Here is a 20,716-nt window from a genome sequence, read left to right on the forward strand (position 1 = left end):
CGATCCGGGGAGGGCTGCAGACTACCACATGCCTCCTCCAATACACGTGGAGTCGCCAGCCGCTTCTTTTCACCTGACAGTGAGGAGTTTCGCCAGGGGGACGTAGCATGTGGGAGGCTCACGCTATTCCCCCTAGTCCCCCCCCCCATCTGTCCGACCAGAGGAGGCGCTAGTGCAACGACCAAGACACATACCCACATCCGGCTTCCCACCCGCAGACACGGCCAATTGTGTCTGTAGGGACGCCCGACCAAGCCGGAGGCAACACGGGGAGTCGAACTGGCGATCCCCGTGTTGGTAGGCAACGGAAGAGACCACCCGGACGCCCCTTATTCTTAAAATGTTAATCGAAATGATCAACCTCTATCTTTCAAATGCACATTAGTGGGGTAAGATTAAAAGAAGAAAAAAACCCATCCTCTTTAAAGGGTATTTTACTACCAGTGTTATAGTTTAAAACAATTCATCAAAATGTAATTCATCATTCAAAGTGCAATTAAACTGCCTTTGACCTCCGTAACGCCCTTCAACAAAAAGACGTAATGGGTGAGTTCACCTCTTCTACTCTCCGGTGACTCCCCCGACTGCCCGATAAAATCATTAGTTCTTTTTTCCCAGACTCACCCCAACACCACCTCATCCACGAGCAGCGGAGCTGATCGGTCTGGACAGACTGCACAAACAGCTCAGGTCAGAGGTCAGGGCACCGCTACATCAGCCATTACATAATACATGTAGAAATAATTAAACTTTGCTTTGCAGCTTTGTAGTGTGAAAGCATGTACTAAGCACTTTTTTTAACGATGACGCAAAATGTGTAACTTTCTTTGGGAAAAGTAGGATAAAGAGTTGAACTCTGCATCCCCCCCCCCTCTGGTTAAACTGGTGTAAACTACTAATAAGACACGTTAGCCCCTAGCTAACGGGTCTGACCCTTTTGCCGAGCGGTTAGTGATGTCGCCTTGTGGTGCAGTACACCTCGTATCGAATCCCGCACCGGGCAAGAAAGTAACCGGTTACATTGGTGGCAGCGGTGGGATCCGGAAGTGTGCAGATCCTCAGAAGTCTCTTCGGAGCGCGGGAATAACAAAGCGCGAGGGCGCGTTTCCGGGGAGGGTGACGACTGTAAACTACTAATAACACACGTTAGTCCCCAGTTAACAGGTTTGGCCCTTTAGCCGAGCGGTTAGTGACGTCGCCTTGTGGTGTAGTATACCCCGTCTCGAATCCCGCACCGGGCAAGAAAATAACCCGTTACACTGGCGTCGCTGTCAGGAATGTCACTTTTTGAAAGTTTTCCGAGATTAAAAATCGATCGTTTCTTTCACATTCAAATCCAGAGCAATGCCGACAATGCCAGCTGACAGCAAAACAGGGGCGGCAAAGGCAGAGGACAAAAGGAGGAGACCAGACGGTGGGGAAAGCTGACATTTCAACCATCTGAAGGAGCCCTCGGCCCCTCCGCCGTGTCTACATTTAAACCGGAGGAGGTGGGTAACGAAATGTATTGCTGAACAAACCTGCGCCGCTCGAGAAGCGGAAGAGACATTTTGAAAGCTGCTGATTATTTTATGGAAAGCCCTGTCTGGGCCACTTTCCTCATCTTCCCCCCGGCTCGAGCCCCAGCGGCATTCCCGGCCCCATCTTCGCCATCTTACCTCTCACGCTTCAGCTGCCCCCCGTCCACAGATTCGTTCTGATCGCAGAGTCATATTTTCATCTAAATGCTGATGGGCCAGAGAATCAGTGTAAATTGGAAACCCAAACTTATTCCACTTTCCACCCCCACCCCACCCTCTTTTTGTGCTCGCGGAGGAGTGCGATTGCAGGCCCCCATTGTTTGCTGTGGGAAGTGTCATTCGCACCCGCGGATTTCCATGAATTTAAAGAAGGTCAGAAAATTGCACTGAGCAGCATTAAAGTCGCTGGTATTAATTTAGATGTCAAAGTGAAGTACTTCCCCTTTGCCCGTGGTTGTACCATATATCACAATAAAGCTGTCTGGTAAAGATGTGGGCCTAGCCGGGGCATAATCTGAGATAATGTGCTCGACCCTCTCATTAAATTAAGACCTTCGCAGCGCAGAGTAAAGTAGTCCCATAGATTATTTGCTCCCATAACGCTATACTCAAATATGATCACTCACCGACATTTCATATTTCATAGTTATTCATCATAACAGCGATGTTATATCGTTAATTAATCACTATATCATGGGTGCAGCATTGATTTGGATAAGTCATGCAACCGATTTTTTTGGGGGGGGATTTCCCCCCCCCCCTTTTCTCCCAAATTGTATCTGGCCAATTACCCCACTCTTCTTGCTGCTCCACCCCCTCTGCCGATCCGGGGAGGGCTGGAGACTACCACATGCCTCCTCCTCCGATACATGTGGAGTCGCCAGCCGCTTCTTTTCACCTGACAGTGAGCAGTTTCACCAGGGGGATGTAGCGCGTGGGAGGATCATGTTATTCCCCCCAGTTCCCCCTCCCCCCCTGAACAGGCGCCCCGACCGACCAGAGGAGGCGCTAGAGCAGCGACCAGGACACATACCCACATCCGGCTTCCCGCGGGATTCGAACAGGCGATCCCGTGTTGGTAGGCAACGGAATAGACCGCCACGCTACCCGGATGCTATACGTCAGACCTTCTTATATAGTGTCTCACCATCTCAAAATCCGGTGTACGTTTAGACTCGCTGGTGTGTTTTGTCTCTCTCTAGTGAACGCTGCTGCTGCTGCAACAACACAACAACAACAAAAAAGCTACAGTGGAAAAAAACAGAGATCACTCAAACAACGTGTCGAGTGTTTATAAAAATATGAATAGTTTATTTGACCCTACTTTGACAAGCATCATAATCTGTTTCCATGATACTGGAGTGGTCTGTTGTCGATGGAGCACAGTCTACATCCAAATATGAATAGTGGTTCATCGGTTATCAACAACACATTCATCCTCTTCTCATCCTATAAACACTTTGTCAAATACACACACAGTATATTATTAATTTATCCAGTCAAATACTTGGTTAAGTGGGTTTTCTATTCTGAAATCACGAAACAGTGATGATTTATAATTATTTTTTTTCTCCATTTTTTTTCCAGAATCTACTGAAAACAGACAGTCTAATACAAAAGTCCAACCAGTACAGACTTTGTCCATAATACTGCTTCTACAATAGCTTATTTACAATCATCTACTGGAAGCAAAGAAACCTGCCGTCGCTGTAATAACGAACTGATACAAGCTAGCTGTCACTAACCAAACTCAAGGATGAAATAGAAAACAGAACGGAAAACATCTTATTGGAAATTGATTGTGCTTTGTAACCCACGAAACCCCTCCGCTTGCAGAGATGCAGCTGTCAGAGGCACCAGATAGACGTGCTAAAAACATCCACTTCAATGTCTCTCATTGAGATTTTCTATAGCTATGAGCAGGACCAGGAATACAAATGGTGGCGTTTTATTTGTATTTATATATTTATAAAGTTGTCACTGGCTCGTCCCGGCTTGCCGAGCCGCGGCAGCGCGGTGTTGCAGAAGTCTCGGAGGAATCGGTCCTTGTGTTTTGTACCATGCAAAAGCCCTTTCAGAAAAGGTCACAGAACAGATTTGTTGGGGAAGGACACCGGTAAAACCTTAAACAGACAGAATCCATGTCCTCTAATCAGAGACGCCACTGAGCAGGGCTTCGGCCTGCGGATGAACAGGGTTATAAAGACAGTGGAAATAATAAAGAACTCGGCTGGGCAGTACTGCCCGAGCACAAGTGAAACACATCTTTCAGGATTCAGGTGACGCTGGCCCCCCGTGTGTGCACACAGCGTAGAACTACTTCTTCGCTCTCTCGTGGTAAGCTACTGGACATTCTTGGTATTAAATCTAAGTCTGTCAAAGCTGTGGAACGGGAACAATAAAGCAGACTTTGAAGGACACTGAGTCATGGGAGGTGACATCACCCCCATCCTACTCTTATAAAAAGGCAAGTGTGCCCACCTACCCCTGTCAGTTCCTTCCCACATGCGCACACACACACACATGCGCACACACACCTGTTCATATGCACGTACACACACATACACACACACACACACACACACACACACACACACACACACACACACACAGGCACGCACAGACACACAACACAGTACTTCCCCAGTTCATATCTGGCAACCATTATATTACACAGTCACTTCAGTTTTGCTGCCTGTGCGGTAGTGTTGTGGCTGTTGCTGCTGCTGCTGCTGCTGGTGGTGCTGTGGGATGTAGTGGAGCTGTTCTACGGTGTGGGTCCGTCTGGAGGCAAATGCCTGCCGCTTAGAGGCTGTCTGGTTCATGGCTAACGTGTTGGAGTGCCCGGTGCCCACTGCTCCTGGCGCCCCACTGCCATTGTTGGAGGCACTGGGATGGGAGTGCATTTTGGTCATCTTGTAGCGGTCCATGAGCGGTGTGGTCGGCATGAACACGTCCGTGTGCGAGATGGCACGCGATATTGACTTGTCGCTGCCACGGAAACCCCCGGAGACACTGCTAACCATGCCACGCTTCAGTGACCTCATCAACTTGTCCGGCGAGAGCAGAGGATCCTGGGATAGCAGGCGGTCCTGTGAGTAGAGGCGCTCTTGAGAGTAGAGGCGGTCTTGAGAATAGTGGCGGTCCTTGGAGTACAGGTGGTCCTGCGACAGCAGACGGTCCTTGGAATACATGCGGTCTTTTGAATACAGCCGGTCTTGAGAGGAGAGGCGGTCCTGGGGCAGAAGGCGCTCCTGGGAGCGCAGACGCTCAGCGGACAGGAGCTGCTCGTCAGAGAGAATGCGGCCCCCGTATGGGGACATGCCGTTGGAGGAGGACATGCTGTAGTCTTGCTGTGGGGCCTTCTGTGGGGACAGCACACGGTCTTGGGACATGGCCCGCTGGACGCGACGAGGCCTCTGCCTCTGCTGGGATTGCTGCTGTGAGGACTGGGAAGGGGCCTGGGAGACGGAGGGCTGGGGGGGCTGACTCTGCAGCTGCTGTTGTTCACGGTGCTATTCGGGAAGATGAATGAGGAGAGTTTACTCATAGTCGAATGGGTAAAAAAGGCTGTGGCACACACCATATATACACATATATACATATATGTCTGCACTTTAGCAGACTTGAGGGAAAAAGTAAGCTTTGGCTCACAAGAGATTTCCCAGTAAATGCTGATGAAACATGGCCTCACACATACGAGAGAGAATAGGAATTAACAAAGCAAAGATGCAGAGCTTGACCTCGTTGAGACGTCTACACATTCAAAGTGTATGCCTTTGCACCCACCTGTTCTTGGCTCATTTTGATCACATGTAAGGGAAGCGTACTTCTTGCTGCCAGATCCGGCAGGTGCCGCTTACGGGAGTAGTAATCATCTACTTCTTTATCTGCTGCAGAAGGGATGAGAGAAGAGGGGTGGAGGAGGTGAGGTGAAAGGATGGTGGAGAAAGAGTAAGGGGATGGGTGGGGTCCGTGGCAGAATGTAAGGTGAGAGATATAAGCACGGTGGGTTTTTTGGGAGAACAGTGCACACACAAGTGCATAGAGTATGTGAAACCGTCTGGCTGTCACCTTCCCTACCCCGTGGAGGAGAACAGTAAGGGGATAGGGGAGAAGAGAGGTGGTGCAGTCAGACCGTATTACATGCCAGGCACATAACATTCACACATCCTGGCTTCATCGTGGATTCTACAGGCAGCTCTGGCTGCGGAGGCAAACCTTTCAAAGGTCATGTGAGAGTCTGTAAACAAACAGCGTGATATCATACAGATCACAGCACACAAGCACGTAATACCCATGCCGGAGAGCTAATTGTGTTCGTCGCACATACAGAACACATTGAGGGTTACAAACGGTTTCACGTCCTTGAGCTTATGTTTCATTCTCATTCTTAGATACGCAGAGATACAACATGCACTTCAGAAGCGGGACAAGAGGCGGGGGTAGATTTCCAAACAGCTGTTTAGAGACTGTCGCTAGACAGCGCCCTATCATGTGTGTCTGCCAGGGCTGAAGTAATGTCAGGTACGAGGGCTTGCCCCAGCTTCATGACAGACACTTTTCAAAAACACAGGACCATGCAAATGCCATGAACCCCAACGTGTTATCTCTGAGAGCACGACATTTACAAATACACACACACACACACACACACACACACACACACACACACACACACACACACACACACACACACACACACACACACACACACACACACACACACACACACACACTCACTGACCGAAAGATGACTGACTCAAAAAGGGGAATGTCATAGGATTGTCCTTACCCATGTGCTAATTCTCTATGCTTCCTGAACATCGGTATGGATGCTTAACTCATGTGGACAATATTATCATTTACCTGGTACAGTGAATTACGGCAGAGCAGACCTCGCCATCGCACTCAGGATTCACCTTATTCAGAATTCAGCTTATGAATGTGTGTAGTAGGAGCTGGCCTTTGTCAGTAACGGTTCACACACATTGTGTTTGTAACCCCGTCAGTAGCAAACCACATTTTTTAGTCCTTCTTTTCTTTTTCTTTCTTTTTCACTGCACATTATTCATTGGGAGAGAAAATATAATCATCACAGTGATCCCATCGTTCACATTCTAAACTGTTTGTTCTCAGATGAGAAACGTTTTCAAACTCAACTTCAAAATCTGAATCCTATCAGCGGAGTGAGACGCTGCGAGCTCAGCGATCACGTGCATCCAGCGTAATGAATGAATAACTCACGATGTGTGCTGTGTGCCTTTACTGTCAGTTCCACTCCAATTTACATTCATAAGCAGCAGCTGAGTCGTCTTTTTCATTATCCCCACAATGAAAACTCCGCTCCTTCTTTCCTCTGGCGCGATCCAACACGATCTATCAGTGTGCAGACACTAGCTGAGCAACAAATAGAAACGGCACAGCCTTTTGGCTGTTTGCTGCAATACATAATGTGCTTTGAGAGCAGAAAGCAGTCGGGAGGATAGGATGACATTGCCTCAAGATAACTAACCCTTTTAACATGTGAGGGAAAACTGTTCAGCGGCCTACTGTCACTGACAATTGAATTCATTTGATTTTCTTTTGACTCATTTCATGAACTCTGTTATGCTAATTCCAAAAACAAGACCACTTTTGAGGAGTGAGCGCAGTGCGGTTTTTCTCTGGTACTTTTTTTTTAGACCCATTTAATAGCCTCGCGTCGCATAAGCCCCCACGTACCCTTTTGTTTTAAATGCTGCCTGGCAGCTAGGAGTGGGAGCCAGGGTGGAGTGAGCCCTGACAGGGTGAGCTGTAGATTGCCATCCTTCACTTTGGTCACATGCCAGCAGGGAAGTGGGGCAGCCATGATGAAATTACACAAGCCTTAAGGAATATTTGTGTTCCACTTAGAGAATATCATAAGATGAGACCTCATTACACGGCAGAATCCCGCATAGCACCGCTAAATCAATACCGAGCCGGTCCGTGCACGAGGAGCAGCTTAATGCACTTATATGCTTGGAGAGAAATAGTGGCTGCTGCGACGGCCGCTCCAAAAGGCAGCAGCCTTTTCAGGGGGAGACGGTGGATGCGAGGAATACCAATGACTCATGGTTTCCTGAGATGACTAGACCAATATGATAGAGGATCATAGCGGAGAACTGTGTATTTTTGCAAACCCTGATTCCAGACCCCCTTCATCCACTCAAAACTCCACCCACTCTCAGAAGGTAAACACTTTGAGCTGAGCTGCAAAGAGATAAAAAAAAAAAAATGGTTTCCACAGAGAAAAAAAGTGAGTTCTTCCACCGTCTGATGTATGTGGTGCAGCAGGCAGGCTATTCTCACAGCTCAGCCAAGACAAGAGCCACGCAGGAGTTGCCAGTTTGGCGTAGGGAGAGTGGGGGTTCAACTAATGCAGTTGATGGTTTGTTTGTTTTTTGTTGTTGTTGTTGTTTTTAACCATGCAGGGCTTCCGGGCAAGGAGCCTAGTCAGCATTAGTGCAGTAAACTTCGACCTACTGAGTTTCTTCAGGGAGGAGTACCGGTTGAGGTCAGCTTTCATGGCCGCCTCGTAGGAGGGCGGCAGGTGGGACAGGCTTTGGAAGGAGCGCGAGAACGACAGGTCGTAGGGCTCCGTCTGCGAGGTCAGGATGCCGCTCATCCGCGTGTTCTCTGGAGACACACACAGACAGAGCACAGGGAAGAGAGACAAAAGAAAAAAAAAAGATGGGCAGGTTGACTCTCCCCCTCCCCGCCCCCATCTATGCCCCCCCTTCTCAGTGGCACCCGCGGGGGGGGGGGGCAGAAGGGTGGAAGACAACAGTTGGAGAAGGACGCCTGCTGAGGTTTGGGGATGGGGGGGTGAAGTGAGGTAGGGGAGGCGGGAGGGTTGGGTGGCGGATGCGGGCACATGTGGCACTTATGTCGGCTGGACTGACAGGACAGGTGAGCGGGGGGTGGACAGGGGGTAACAGCGGTCCCCAAAAAAACAAACACACAAAGAAAAAAGGGAAATTATAAATGAAAAAAAAAACAAAAAACAAGACAGCTCACCAAAACAACAGATGTCTGCCATAGAGTGACCCTGGCTGTGACAGAATGTGATGTGATCTGGGATGGGGGTGTGAAGGGGAGCGGTGGGGAGCAGTGTCCTGGCTGGTCGTCACTGATGCAATGTGATCTGATGCCAGGGAGGAGCACTGAAGCGGCTGGACCACAGCCCTCTTAAATCTTCTGTCTTCCTTCTCTCTCGCTCTCTCTCTCTCTCTCTCTCTCTCTCACTCTCTCTCTCTCTATGTCTCACCAGTGTCTCTTACTCACACATACTCACACAAACACCGTGTCACTGTTTCATTCATCGCCATGTTTTCTTTGCTCATTTTATCTATCTTACCACGCTACTACCACCCACTTTCCTTCCCTTCCTAAGCCTATTTGTATCATTTATTATTCCTCTCTCTCTCTCTCTCTCTCTCTCTCTCTCTCTCTCTCTCTCTCTCTCTCTCTCTCTCTCTCTCTCTCTCTCTCTCTCTCTCTCTCTCTCTCTCTCTCTCTCTCTCTCTCTCTCTCTCTCTCTCCTCTCTCGCTCTCCGTCTGTCTCTCCCCTGTGGGCTGTGAGTCTGTCCTGCAGTGCAGAGCAGTGGGCATGGGTGCGGCTCCCCAACAGCCTCCAATGGACTGATAAAAATAGGGCTGACTAACTGCTGCAGGATGGAAGGATGGAGCAGAGAAGAGGAACGAGGGGTTAGAATGACAGCAACACTACAGAAGAAAGAAGGAATCAAAAAAAAAATTTGAGAGAGAGAAAATTGAAAATTGGAAACAGAAGAAGACAACCGAGAAAACTTGAGAGTTGGATGGGGCGGGCGGGGGGGGGGGCATTTGACAGCGGGGGTCCTGGGAGCAGTAGGGGGCGGAGTTTTCAAGGGATGGGAAATGATCTGGGAGTGAATTGCTGCCACATTCAATCCGCGAGGAGAAAATTGACCGAGACCGTGACATGCTGTTAGCCATCTACCAAACACAATTCACTGCTATATCACAAGGGACAGTACAGCCACGCAGACCTGGGTCAAATAGCATCTGCTAAACTGGACGCTTGCTTTGTGCTGTGTAGGCAATAAACGGGTAAATCACATCAGGACACTTCAGATGCTGTTAGATACAGTCGGCGGCTATTGAGAGTCAAGCACTAAATGTTGACTCCTGTACAGTTCGGTGTGGTCGTCTGAACCGTGGATGGGCAACACGATCCAGAAAGGACCGGCGTGGGTGTGGGTCTTTGTTCCAACCAAGCAGTTACACACCTGAGTCTACAAATTAAGGTCCCTTAGCAAAGACTATCGGTTGACTAATAGAGTCAGGTGTGTAACCGCTTGGTTGGACCTGCACCCACACCGTCCCTTTCTGGATCACGTTGCCCATCCCTGATCTAAACTTTGAGGCACATCGTGACGCCCTGTGCAGCAAAAACCCTGCCAATTTTTGGTACTCAGAACAGATTAAAACAAACCAAACAAACAAAACTGTCTGCACATACTATTCAAACCAGGTCTGCAAACACGCCACACACCGAGCGGAAGGGGGGGGGGGTGCACAAATTCAGGGTTGTTGGTGTATACCATGTGTGGCCATGTGTCCTGGAGTGTGCATGTACTTAGACTAAAATGTGTGTGTATGTGGGACTTACCGCGTCTCAGTGATCGGTGAGCTACCAAACCCAAGTGAAAACAAACATTTCAGAAACATGTCGATGGTGTGGGGGGGGGGGGGGGACAAAAACCAAAAAACGAACAAACATTCAGACACCTGAGCAGCCTGCTTAGTATTCAGTATCACTGATATAGAAAATCCCCCTCTGAAGTTAATTTGGACGAAATGCACCTTTAGTTTTCAAGACAGCTGATGCCGCTTTATTCTGTGAATGATTACACGTTCCCCCCTCCTTGATGTGCAGCAAAACCTTGCGGTTGTTTCGGTCTGGGGCCACTGGGGGCTGCAGCAGCGAGCCTTATCTGGAAAATACACTGCACGCGGAAACGTTAAGCCTTTCATGGGGCCCGTGATCAAAGCGCCTGTGTTAGATGTGTTGTTGAAATGGGTTTTTCATGTTTTCCATAGATCTCGGAGGCGTTTCTTCACAGCTGCAGTTTCCTTATCGGGGGGTGTGCGCGTGTGCGGGGGTGGGTGTGCGCGTGTTAAATGGAATACACAGTCAATTATGGGCACATAAGAAGAGCCGTTCTCACTGTTCAATTTCCTGATTGTTTGAGTGGCTGAAAGCTAGTGATTTTTTTTTCTTTCTTTTTTTTGTTGTTCAGGGTTGAAACAAACTGAATACAACTCGAATGGCGAGATCGGCCCGGTCAAAGTTGAGTAAACAGAAAAGGCAGGGGGGTGTTTGGTTTTTTTGTGCTATTTTCTCTGTCTTTATTTATTTATTTATTTATTTATTTATTGCACTCCCTCTCTTTCTCCTGCCCTCACATTCTTCACCTGTGCAATCACAGCTTGTTAGAAACTCTCTCCTGCCTGACTTTGGCTCCTGCAGAAGCACACATTTTTTTCCCCCACTTTTTCTCCCCGGTTGTACTCGGCCAATTACCCCACTCTCCCGGGCCATCCTGGTCGCTGCTCCACCCCCCCCCTGCCGATCCAGGGAGGACTGCAGACTACCACATGCCTCCTCCGATACATGTGGAGTCGCCAGCCGCTTATTTTCGCCTGACAGTGAGGAGTTTTGCCAGGGGGGAGTAGCGCATGGGAGGATCACGCTATTTCCCCCCCCCCATTCCCCCTGGCGCACCGACCGACCAGAGGAGGTGCTAGTGCAGTGACCAGGACACATACCCACACCCGGCTTCCCACCCGCAGACAAGGCCAATTGTAACTGTAGGGACGCCCGACCAAGCCAGAGATAACACGGGGATTCGATCCAGCGATCCCCGTGTTGGTAGGCGACGGAATAGACCGCCACGCCACCCGGGCGCCCTTAGAAACACACATTTGAAGGAAACGCTGAACATAATGTCAAGAGTAAAAAAGGATTCTCAGTGATTGTCCTCATGGGGGGAAATGAGGTTATGGTAACAATGTTAGTATTACATGACCGATGACATGCCAGGACAAGAGGCCGGGGTCATCTCTGGTGGCACGTATGCTCTGTCAATCATGTGACTGGATGACCTTAACAGAGCGATGAGATGACCCCCCCCCCCCCCGGCCAATTGGAGCTATTCCCTCTCAAAAGGCGATGGACAGCTACCATGGCCGGTCGGACCTGGCTTGACTCACTCAGAGAAAAATGTTCATGACTATGGGATGTGACACCTCTTTGATTCAATCTTCAACAAAAGCCTTGCTCTGGACGGCAGAATGGATTTGCGGGCGGGGTGAATTGAAAAGAGCTTTATGTCACAGTGAGTTTCACACATCTGTATCAAACACTTCATCAAAGTTAACGCCCGGGCCGCTGCTTCGTTTCAAGATCTAGCAATTTTACGCCAGCAGATAAATATATATTTCAGTAAACCCTGCAACATCATGCTAGTTTGTAGGCTTTTCTTACCATTCTTAGGTGTGCGTGTGGGGCTACCTAGAGCCACATGGTTATAGCTGTGCTGATGGGTTCCTGCAATGACAAAAGCAATGAAAGATCCAATCAGCGCTCATGGGGAATGTCGTCTGTATCGCAACAAATACAGATTGTTAGTAGGTGAAACTGAGCGGGGGATGGTGGCAATTAAAGGGGTACTTCGCCGAAATTGGGGCTTGGTAATTCAGTGGCATTGCGCTACACCGTCACTAGTCTCGCGTGTCAGGATAGCGCGACACCACTTTACAAGCGCTGGCGACCAGATTCGGCGGGCGAAATGTCCCTTTAATTTTCACTCACGAAGCACATGGAGGAGAGATGAGGAGACTGAGGGATGAGTGAATCTGGGTGGAGTCCACTGTAACCTCAATTTTACCCTGCAAAGCGTATTTATGTCAGACAGTATCCAAGAGTCAGAGGGTAGTAACATTAGGTGAAAAAAGGGCTGTCGTGTGCACAGTCAGTGGATTATTTATCACATTCTGTCCCGGGACATGAATGCCCTCATATGCTTTGGAAACTGCATTATTGAAAAGATGAGCTGTAAAGACAGAGAGACCTCCTGGGTAAAAACCATCAATCTTGCAAAAGAGACCCCCTTAAACACGGCCGTTGTTTGAAAATGTGAGAATACTCATAGCTGGTTTCAAAAACGAGAATAAAATAAAAGATTACTCCCTGACGTCATAACTCACAAGTCGTAACCCTTGCTTTCTAGCATCTGCTGAACCCCATTGGTACAGCTCAGATCCTCGCGTGTCCAGACATGGTGTAATCATGACCAATGGCCCTTGTCTGGTTTTCAGGGACTCCGGGATGCAGACTTCGGTAACAATTTCTATGAAGCTTGCATCTATAACGCCCTATAAGCATCTATAACGCCCATACTTTCCTATAATGTGTATTACAATGACTAACGGCTATGGCTGAAGACTGTGAAATAGCACTGAAGTCTCATTATGCATCTCTACAAAACGTCAGCAAAACAAGTTGGCTATGATGCATTATGACATTTGACAGATAAACAGGCTAATGATGACATATTTATAAATCCATTTTAAATTGACATAGTGTATCATAAAGGTGGTTATGAGGTGTTGTGAGGGCGTATGCATGGTTATAATGAATCTTACAATGACTTATAGCTACACTTATAGGGCGTTATAGATGCTTATAGATGCAAGCTTCATAGAAAGTTTTACCCAGACTTCTATCATTTCTGGCCAAAGCATTAACATCTGTATCATCTAATCATCGATGCAGCCCATACTGCAGCAGTGTTTGTGGATGTTAGAGAATCAGAACAATCTCTGCTATGGCGGCGTAGTGCTCGGCTGGGCACCGCAGTGTGCGGGGGGGGGGTGTGCTTTAGTTGAAAGATGGCCTCTTTACGGAGCCCATTGTAGTGAGAAAGGTGAAGAATGACAGCTATTCTCAGCAGTGTGTATTTTTTGTGTGTGTGCGTGTGTGTCTGTGGGCGTGCTCATGTGACTGTATTTGCATTTATTCGGCATGTGGAAAGCGGCGATAGAACGGGGCCCTATGAAGAGCATTGCCGCCTCGACACGTTCATTTGCTGTCTGCTGCCGTGCCTGTTTAAAAATGCATTACAGCCAACCGGTGAGACATCCATTTACATCTGTCACAGACGCCAACGTGGGGAAGGGGGCCCTGCGCTCTCACGCCGTGGGTTCCAATATTTGCTCGAGTTATAGAGAAAGATGCGATGCATCTCCTCTTGTGTTCCTTCAGCGGTTTTCTTGATTTTCTTTTTCCTTTTTTTTTTGTTTAAAAAAAATAAATCTGAAGGTCTGCAACAGAGAGGTCCTTTCCAAGCGAGACGGGTGGAGAGCAGAGTCGCAGATGTGTGAGGTTGGGTCTCCTGAATATATTAATGGGCACGATGTTCTTGAAAATTAACAAAGCTCCCCGTCTTATAAATACACTTGTTAGGGTACAAGCAAAGTACAAAGATGATGACATAATATGCTGACACACACACACACACACACACACACACACACACACACACACACACACACACACACACACACAGAAGAGCAGAAAACAACATATTAAAATAACACATCTGATGAATAACACAATCTGATGAACACAATCTGATGAAACGTTCAAGACTTCATAGCTCGGGTAGACCACTGCGTCTCCTAAACTCGCCCCCGAGGCCCGCAGAGTGGGCAGAGCTGAGAGCAGCCGAGAGCACAGGCAGGGGAGTCAGATAATGCGTGAGCCGGCTCCGGCTCTGTATTGGTTCCTAATTAAGCCTGGCCAGTCAAGTTCAATGATCCCTCTGTAATCTGGGACCAATTAGCAGTGCTGGAGGAAAGAGTAGTCCCTACACCCCCCACCGATCCACCACCCTCCACAGAAACTCCGGGGCTGGTTATCGGCCCGAAACGTCACGAAACGTCAGTCATTCCTCCTTTGGCTGACGCTGCAAAATGGCTTCTGTCGCCCTGAAGGGGCGCCACACAAGATTTGTCAATGACGCAGGGGGAGTGGAATGGTGGGTAAGACCCCATGGACACAGGGCCATTAATTATTGCCATCAACCAATTAAGCTGACAGGCTAAAGTAGATGCAAAGCCACCGCTACTCGCTGTTCATACCGCGGGTTGATTATTTTCGTGAGTGGCGTGCTCTCCAGATTGCCGGGTTAAATGAGGGCCCCATCTAAATTGCTAAATTGATGTTTTTTTCTGTCGGTATGTTGATGACGCAGCTGTGCGTTTGTCAGTTGGTGTCAGTCAGCTTGGCCGGCTGAATCAACCGCATACAGACGATATCAGAGGGCGGAGAAGGCCCGTCTCAGAAGCCCCCCCCCCCCCAGATACCGTCTCTCTCCTCTGTTACACGATAAGATTACTCACATTAATTCCCCCTCTTACTTATAACTGATCTCCGGAGAACACCTCCTTGGTGAATATGTATAATAGCATCCAGATGGCGAGGGAGTGACTCAGTACGCTGACATTTGGTTTGGCATTTTGTTTCACATCACACTTTGAACCGCCACATCCACGTCCACAGGGGAGAAGGTAGGCATGGGGAGCGTGCTGAGTCACCACAAAACACCTTGAACCTTGTGCCAAGGTTAAAGAGGTGCTCACAGAATCACGTGTGGCTATGCATGAGGGACCGGGGGGGGGGGGGGTTGAAGTCTGCTTAAATAGACACGAATGAGGTGTCTTCGAAATCACAGGAACCGTCCAGATTCAGCATCTGGGATGCTCTCCAAGATTTCTCACGACCCAAACTCTTTCTGCTCAAACCATGGGAACGGGGCGATGCTCCTGTACACGCATCCACTGTTGTTCAGCTGTCTTTGAGCGCTCCCGCGAGCACTGAATCCGCTCTGACATGCAGGAGAGGCACGCTGAAAACAGCAATCCCTCTGAGCGGGGGCACGGGGGGGGAGGGGGGCAGCTGAGGGGCTAACAGACAAACAAACAAACAAGGTCATCAGTGAGCACATGTCTGAACTGCTGCATAGCCTCCAGAGTTGGGTTCGCTAACATCAGGACCATGCAACATCCAACCCTCGGTGTTGCAGGCCTCGAACAGGCAGATGTTCCCTCTAGTTCAGGGAACAGACCCCCACTCCTCGCACATTTCCAGGTACAGGCCGTTTTTGGTTCTTCTCTTTGTTGTTCTTCAGGTTTGATTTGTAAATTTTGGGATGCAAGGAATAGAATAGAATAGAATAGAATAGAATACACTTTATTTGTCATTGTACATACATACAATGAAATGCATCCTCAGCATTTAACCCATCCTACGGTACAGGAGCAGTGGGCAGTTGCAGGGCCCGGGGACCAACTCCAGTTCTTCTTTCCATTGCCTTGCTCAGGAGCACAGGCAGGAGTATTAACCCTAACATGCATGTCTTTTTGATGGTGGGAGGAAACCGGAGCACCCGGAGGAAACCCACACAGACACGGGGAGAACATGCAAACTCCACACAGAAAGGACCTGGGACGGCATGGGGTTCGAACCCAGGACCTTCTTGCTGCGAGGCAACAGTGCTAACCACTGGGCCACCGTGCTGCCCCAAAACTCAGTGTGAGCAAAGAATCAAAGTCTGCTTTATTTTCTACTGTGGCAAAATGATGATCATAAACTGTGATCATACATTTAAATGTACCATGCTGCATGTGGTACATTTAAAAAAAAAAACAGCCATTATAGCTGAAAACGATGAAAAGGAGCAGTCAGGACAGCGAAGCCGAGGATTCTCACACAGCGAGACAGAGACAAACAAACTTCATAAGGAGACAGACTGACACAATTTAATAGTAAACATAAAGCCCTGGCAGCTCCGCTCAACACAGAGGAGGATGAAAGGGGAGAAAAAATGAAAGGAAAAAAAAGGACTGCGATAATAAGAACGAGAAGGCAAGAAAGGAAACGGACAGACAGAGGAGGATAAGTGCAGATGGAGAAATGGAAAAAGGAAGGGTGGGGGGGGTACGAACAAGGAGCATGGCACATATGGGAGGAGAAAGAAGAGGGAAAGAGGATAGAAGAGAGAGGAGAAAGAGCAGTATGGGCCAGTGATCACAAGACAGCCCCCCAGATCTATTACAGAGACAGCCCTCCGCTCCACACCTCCCCACCCCACCCCTCTCCAAAACCAACTGCCCTGCCATCCCATTACCCCCGTCATGTGGCGCTACCGGAGTTATGAGAGGCCCGCGGGCGGATGGACTAGACCATATGTGTGTGTGTATTTGAGTGAATGATATGTGAGATGGTGTTTGCTTATGTTGAGAGAGGGATCATTTTCGTGCTTACAGTGTGTGCAAAATCTGTATGATGGGTATGGCGGCGGATGCTTGGGCCACGGGGTCCTTATCCCATTGGCTCCGTTGACGGCCCTTTGCTGGCCGCACCTCTCCCCTTCCCACCCTCCACTCCAGGAGAGACAACACAGGGTGGGAGCCTCCGTAGCCGAATGGTTACACCGCATACCACATGGTCGCAATCGTCTCCGGTTCATTTATTGCATGTCATACCCCCCCCCATTTCCTGTCTGCCTTTCACTATCACTGTCTAATAGAGGTAAAAAAAATACCAACAAAGAAAATGTTGGGAAAAAAAGAAGAAGAAGAAAGCACAGGGTGAGGAGTCACAATGAGAGTCACAATGGGCTTGGCATTTAACAACTGAAAAAGAGTGTTAACATTTAATCGCTAAATGTTAACCACCATAATAGCCCTACTTCTCCCGGTTAAGAGGGGACAAAGCTTTAGGTCCCTGGGTAGGAACCCCCCGCCCATCACCGATTCCCTTGGTTGGGGGGGGGCTTAAATCTGACCCAGTTGCGGCACTCGTGATAACGCTCATACGTCATGAGGGATATTAGCACATATAGCACCTCCAGTAGTTCTACAGATCGCTCCTGCAGCCCGGCTTTACGCTGCCTGTGCTGCCAGTCAAACCCAGCCTGTGCTGTAATTTGCATTTCGTGTGGCAGTTTTCCTGCAGTGTGAAACACTGAGCAGTTAGGCTCGGTTCTGATTAACCTCATGACTGGGTCGGTGTTTTTGTTTTACCATGTGGCCTTCACCGTGGTAGTGAGGTGAATAGCTGCAAAATCTTCAACTCACAGCAGCATCTTCTTCTTCATCATCGTCAAGGCTAGTAGTCTTTCTTTTTTGGGGGGGATTTTTCCCTCTTTTTCTCCCCAACTGCACTTGGCTAATTACCCCACTCTTCCAAGCCGTCTTGATCACCGCTCGTCCCCCTTTGCCGATCCGGGGAGGGCTGCAGACTACCACATGCTTCCTCCTATACATGTGGAGTCGCCAGCCACTTCCTTTCACCTGACAGTGAGGAGTTTCACCAGGGGGACATAGCGAGTGGGAGGATCACGCTATTCCCCCCGGTTCCCCCTACCCCCCTGACCAGGCACCCCGACTGACCGGAGGAGGCGCTAGTGCAGTGCCCAGGACACACACCCACATCCAGCTTCCCACCCGCAGACACGGGTGTGTCTGTAGAGATGCCTGACCAAGCCGGAGGCAACACGGGGATCCAAACCAGGATCCCCGTGTTGGCAGGCAACCGAATACAAGACCCCTATGCTACCTGGGTGCTACCCGGCTAGTATTCTTAATGCTAACTATAGTTTACAGTCTACGACTTTACCACTGCAGATGCTTCATTTATATCACTTAGAATATATACTTTATAATACCACTCCATATTCTGGCTAAATGGTATTTGCATTGCCACAAAAGCCAGCTTAGTATACTTTCAGCCCTATAAAGTCAGTCTCGTCTTATTTCTCGACCACCCCAATGTACTGCCCATGAACTTTGATTTGGAGCAGCATATCTGATAATCAAGTTAAACAGAAAGGAAAACCTTTCCATAAATTTTGAGATGATGGCCGAGATGCACCGGTGTGGCGGCTCTAGTCCCTGTAAATACTACGGACTTCATTTGCTCTGTCGAGGTTCCTGTGTCAATGCCACCAAAAAGCCAGTAAAGACGGGTTATTCCAGGATGTCACTAAGCATTCTTCTTCTCATAACTCACAATAAGTCCAAGGGCACCATAGGGCAACTTGTCACTTGACATGTCAACGCAGCGGTGAAATAGACCCCAAATAAATGCCATTCGGCCTTGACAAATGTGCCAGGATAATCTCGGCAGGAGGCGAAGAAGGGCGAGAGGTTGAGGTGGTTCTCATATCCAGTTCATTTTGGAGTGTGATGGACAGCCAACGTACAGCCGGCTACTGTGACCCACTGTGTTAAAAGGCAATAAAGGGTCTGCTTTATTGAACGGGGGCTCCACGGCGTTCCTTCAAAGACGGTACTGGTTTGACTCGAGCCTTTCACGGCAACAAACTGAGGTTACTCACTGGCGCTGACAAAAAAAAACAAAACAACAAAAAATCCTGAAAACCAAACGGCGTTACAGAATAACAAATGTTATTTTCACAATGGTTGATCGACATACCGACCGACTCCTCTGCAACATGTCGAACATGGACATCTCCTTGGTGAGGGTAAAGAAGGGGAGGAAGGGGAGGTAGAGGAGGGTCGTCATGTTGTTAGCAAGGATAAGCACAGATTTCTCTGATGTCTTCTTTAAGTAAAAAGAAGTAACATCATTAAAAACTGCCTTTATCCATACCTCTATTGACCAACACTCCACTCCGGCAAGATGGATGGATCCCAGGAGCATAGCCCGACGCCATTACAGGTTAGCACACGGGTACGAGCACAGCGTTTCGGTAGCATCAGCAAGTGAAGACATTGGTCGGAATCATCAACACAAGACGGGAAGTCATTAGTAACCCGAGCCACACGTTTCAGAGCGTGTTAGGTGTGGAAACAGACGAGTGAGTTTTAGGAACAGCACAACGAGGAAAAAAGAAAATACAATGTGGGCCAGCTGCAACAAACATCAAGAGGTACATTTGCTTATATTTGCCCTAGTTTGGGTGCAGATTTTCACGTTAATTAGTGCCTCCACACGGGCCCAAGTTCTACCTACAGCAATTACCAGCAGGGTGGACTAGTTTGAGTGCGGGCTGAAAACAGAATTGTGGGAACATTTTTTGAAATGACCTCTTTGCAATGTTTCCTTGTAGGCGACCCCACACCACCACGCCACTGATTTAAAATGGAGCCGGTGCACAAAAGACAGACCGCAGATGACATCCACCAATCACAGAGACAGAGAGCGCTAAATGTCAAGGGCAAAAAACAGAGGTTAGACACATAGATAAAGGTCAATGGGGGAAAGCACGGCGACACAATGAACACGGGTATAAGCTGCCTCTAAGCACCAATGCCCGAGACTAATCTAGAAGCAGACCCCCCCCCCCTCTGATTGCCACAATTACCCTTTAGAAGTTTTGAACATGAGAGCCAATCAGGTGTCAGTGTTCAGAGGCAACTCTGACCCGCTGCACAAATAACAGCTGTTCCTACCATGATGACTCTGGGAGCGGACCGGCCAATGTTTTTCCCCTAGAAAAAAGAACCATGAGCACATGAGGACCAACAATAAAACGAGCGGCGTCGACTGCAGTGTTTATTTATCAGGCCGTGTTCCTCCTATTATAATGCGACCAAGAACACTGTCACAATGAACAACCGATATGACGTGAGCCACCGAGGCATGGTGCCATTTAAATTTACCACACCAAGTTCCAATTATAAGATGAACAGGGGACGGTTATGAGAATGGGACTTGGCACTACTCCAGCACGGGACAATAAAGCAGCAGAATGCACTCATTTGATGAATAGCGTCTCATTTATCAGCGGAACGGTGTCCACATATCTCACCGGGCGCTGCGTGGATGTAGTGTGAAGACTCTGGGAAATGGGCAGAGTATAAAATGCTTGGATATCGACCGTGTTACATTTCACCCCCCCCCCCATCAGGTGTCGGGTGATGCCGCCAGACACAATGATGTGCACATATGAACGCAAACACACACGCACACACACACACACACATACACACAAACAAACACATAAAAAATGGCACCGAGAATGGGGAAGACGGGAAAGAGTTGAGATGCTAAGATGGGAAGGAAGGAAAAAGAGGAAAAGGGGGGGGGTGTTCCA

At 48.6% G+C, this 20,716-nt stretch overlaps 1 protein-coding gene across 1 annotated transcript in view; it reads right to left on the reverse strand.

Moving 5' to 3' along the window:
* Window positions 1–4,189: 4,189 nt before the first annotated feature.
* Window positions 4,190–20,716, reverse strand: part of LOC130127968 (protein shisa-6) — a 57,361-nt gene continuing 40,834 nt past the window's right edge. The window contains exons 4-9 of the mRNA XM_056297678.1: window positions 20,073–20,111; window positions 12,076–12,138; window positions 10,198–10,218; window positions 8,028–8,180; window positions 5,310–5,413; window positions 4,190–5,035 (exon numbers count right to left, since the gene is read on the reverse strand). Coding sequence (XP_056153653.1) covers window positions 4,190–5,035; window positions 5,310–5,413; window positions 8,028–8,180; window positions 10,198–10,218; window positions 12,076–12,138; window positions 20,073–20,111 — 1,226 coding nt within the window. The remainder of the gene's footprint in view (window positions 5,036–5,309; window positions 5,414–8,027; window positions 8,181–10,197; window positions 10,219–12,075; window positions 12,139–20,072; window positions 20,112–20,716) is intronic.

This window comes from Lampris incognitus, chromosome 17 (assembly GCF_029633865.1).
Source record: "Lampris incognitus isolate fLamInc1 chromosome 17, fLamInc1.hap2, whole genome shotgun sequence".
Taxonomy (NCBI): domain Eukaryota; kingdom Metazoa; phylum Chordata; class Actinopteri; order Lampriformes; family Lampridae; genus Lampris; species Lampris incognitus.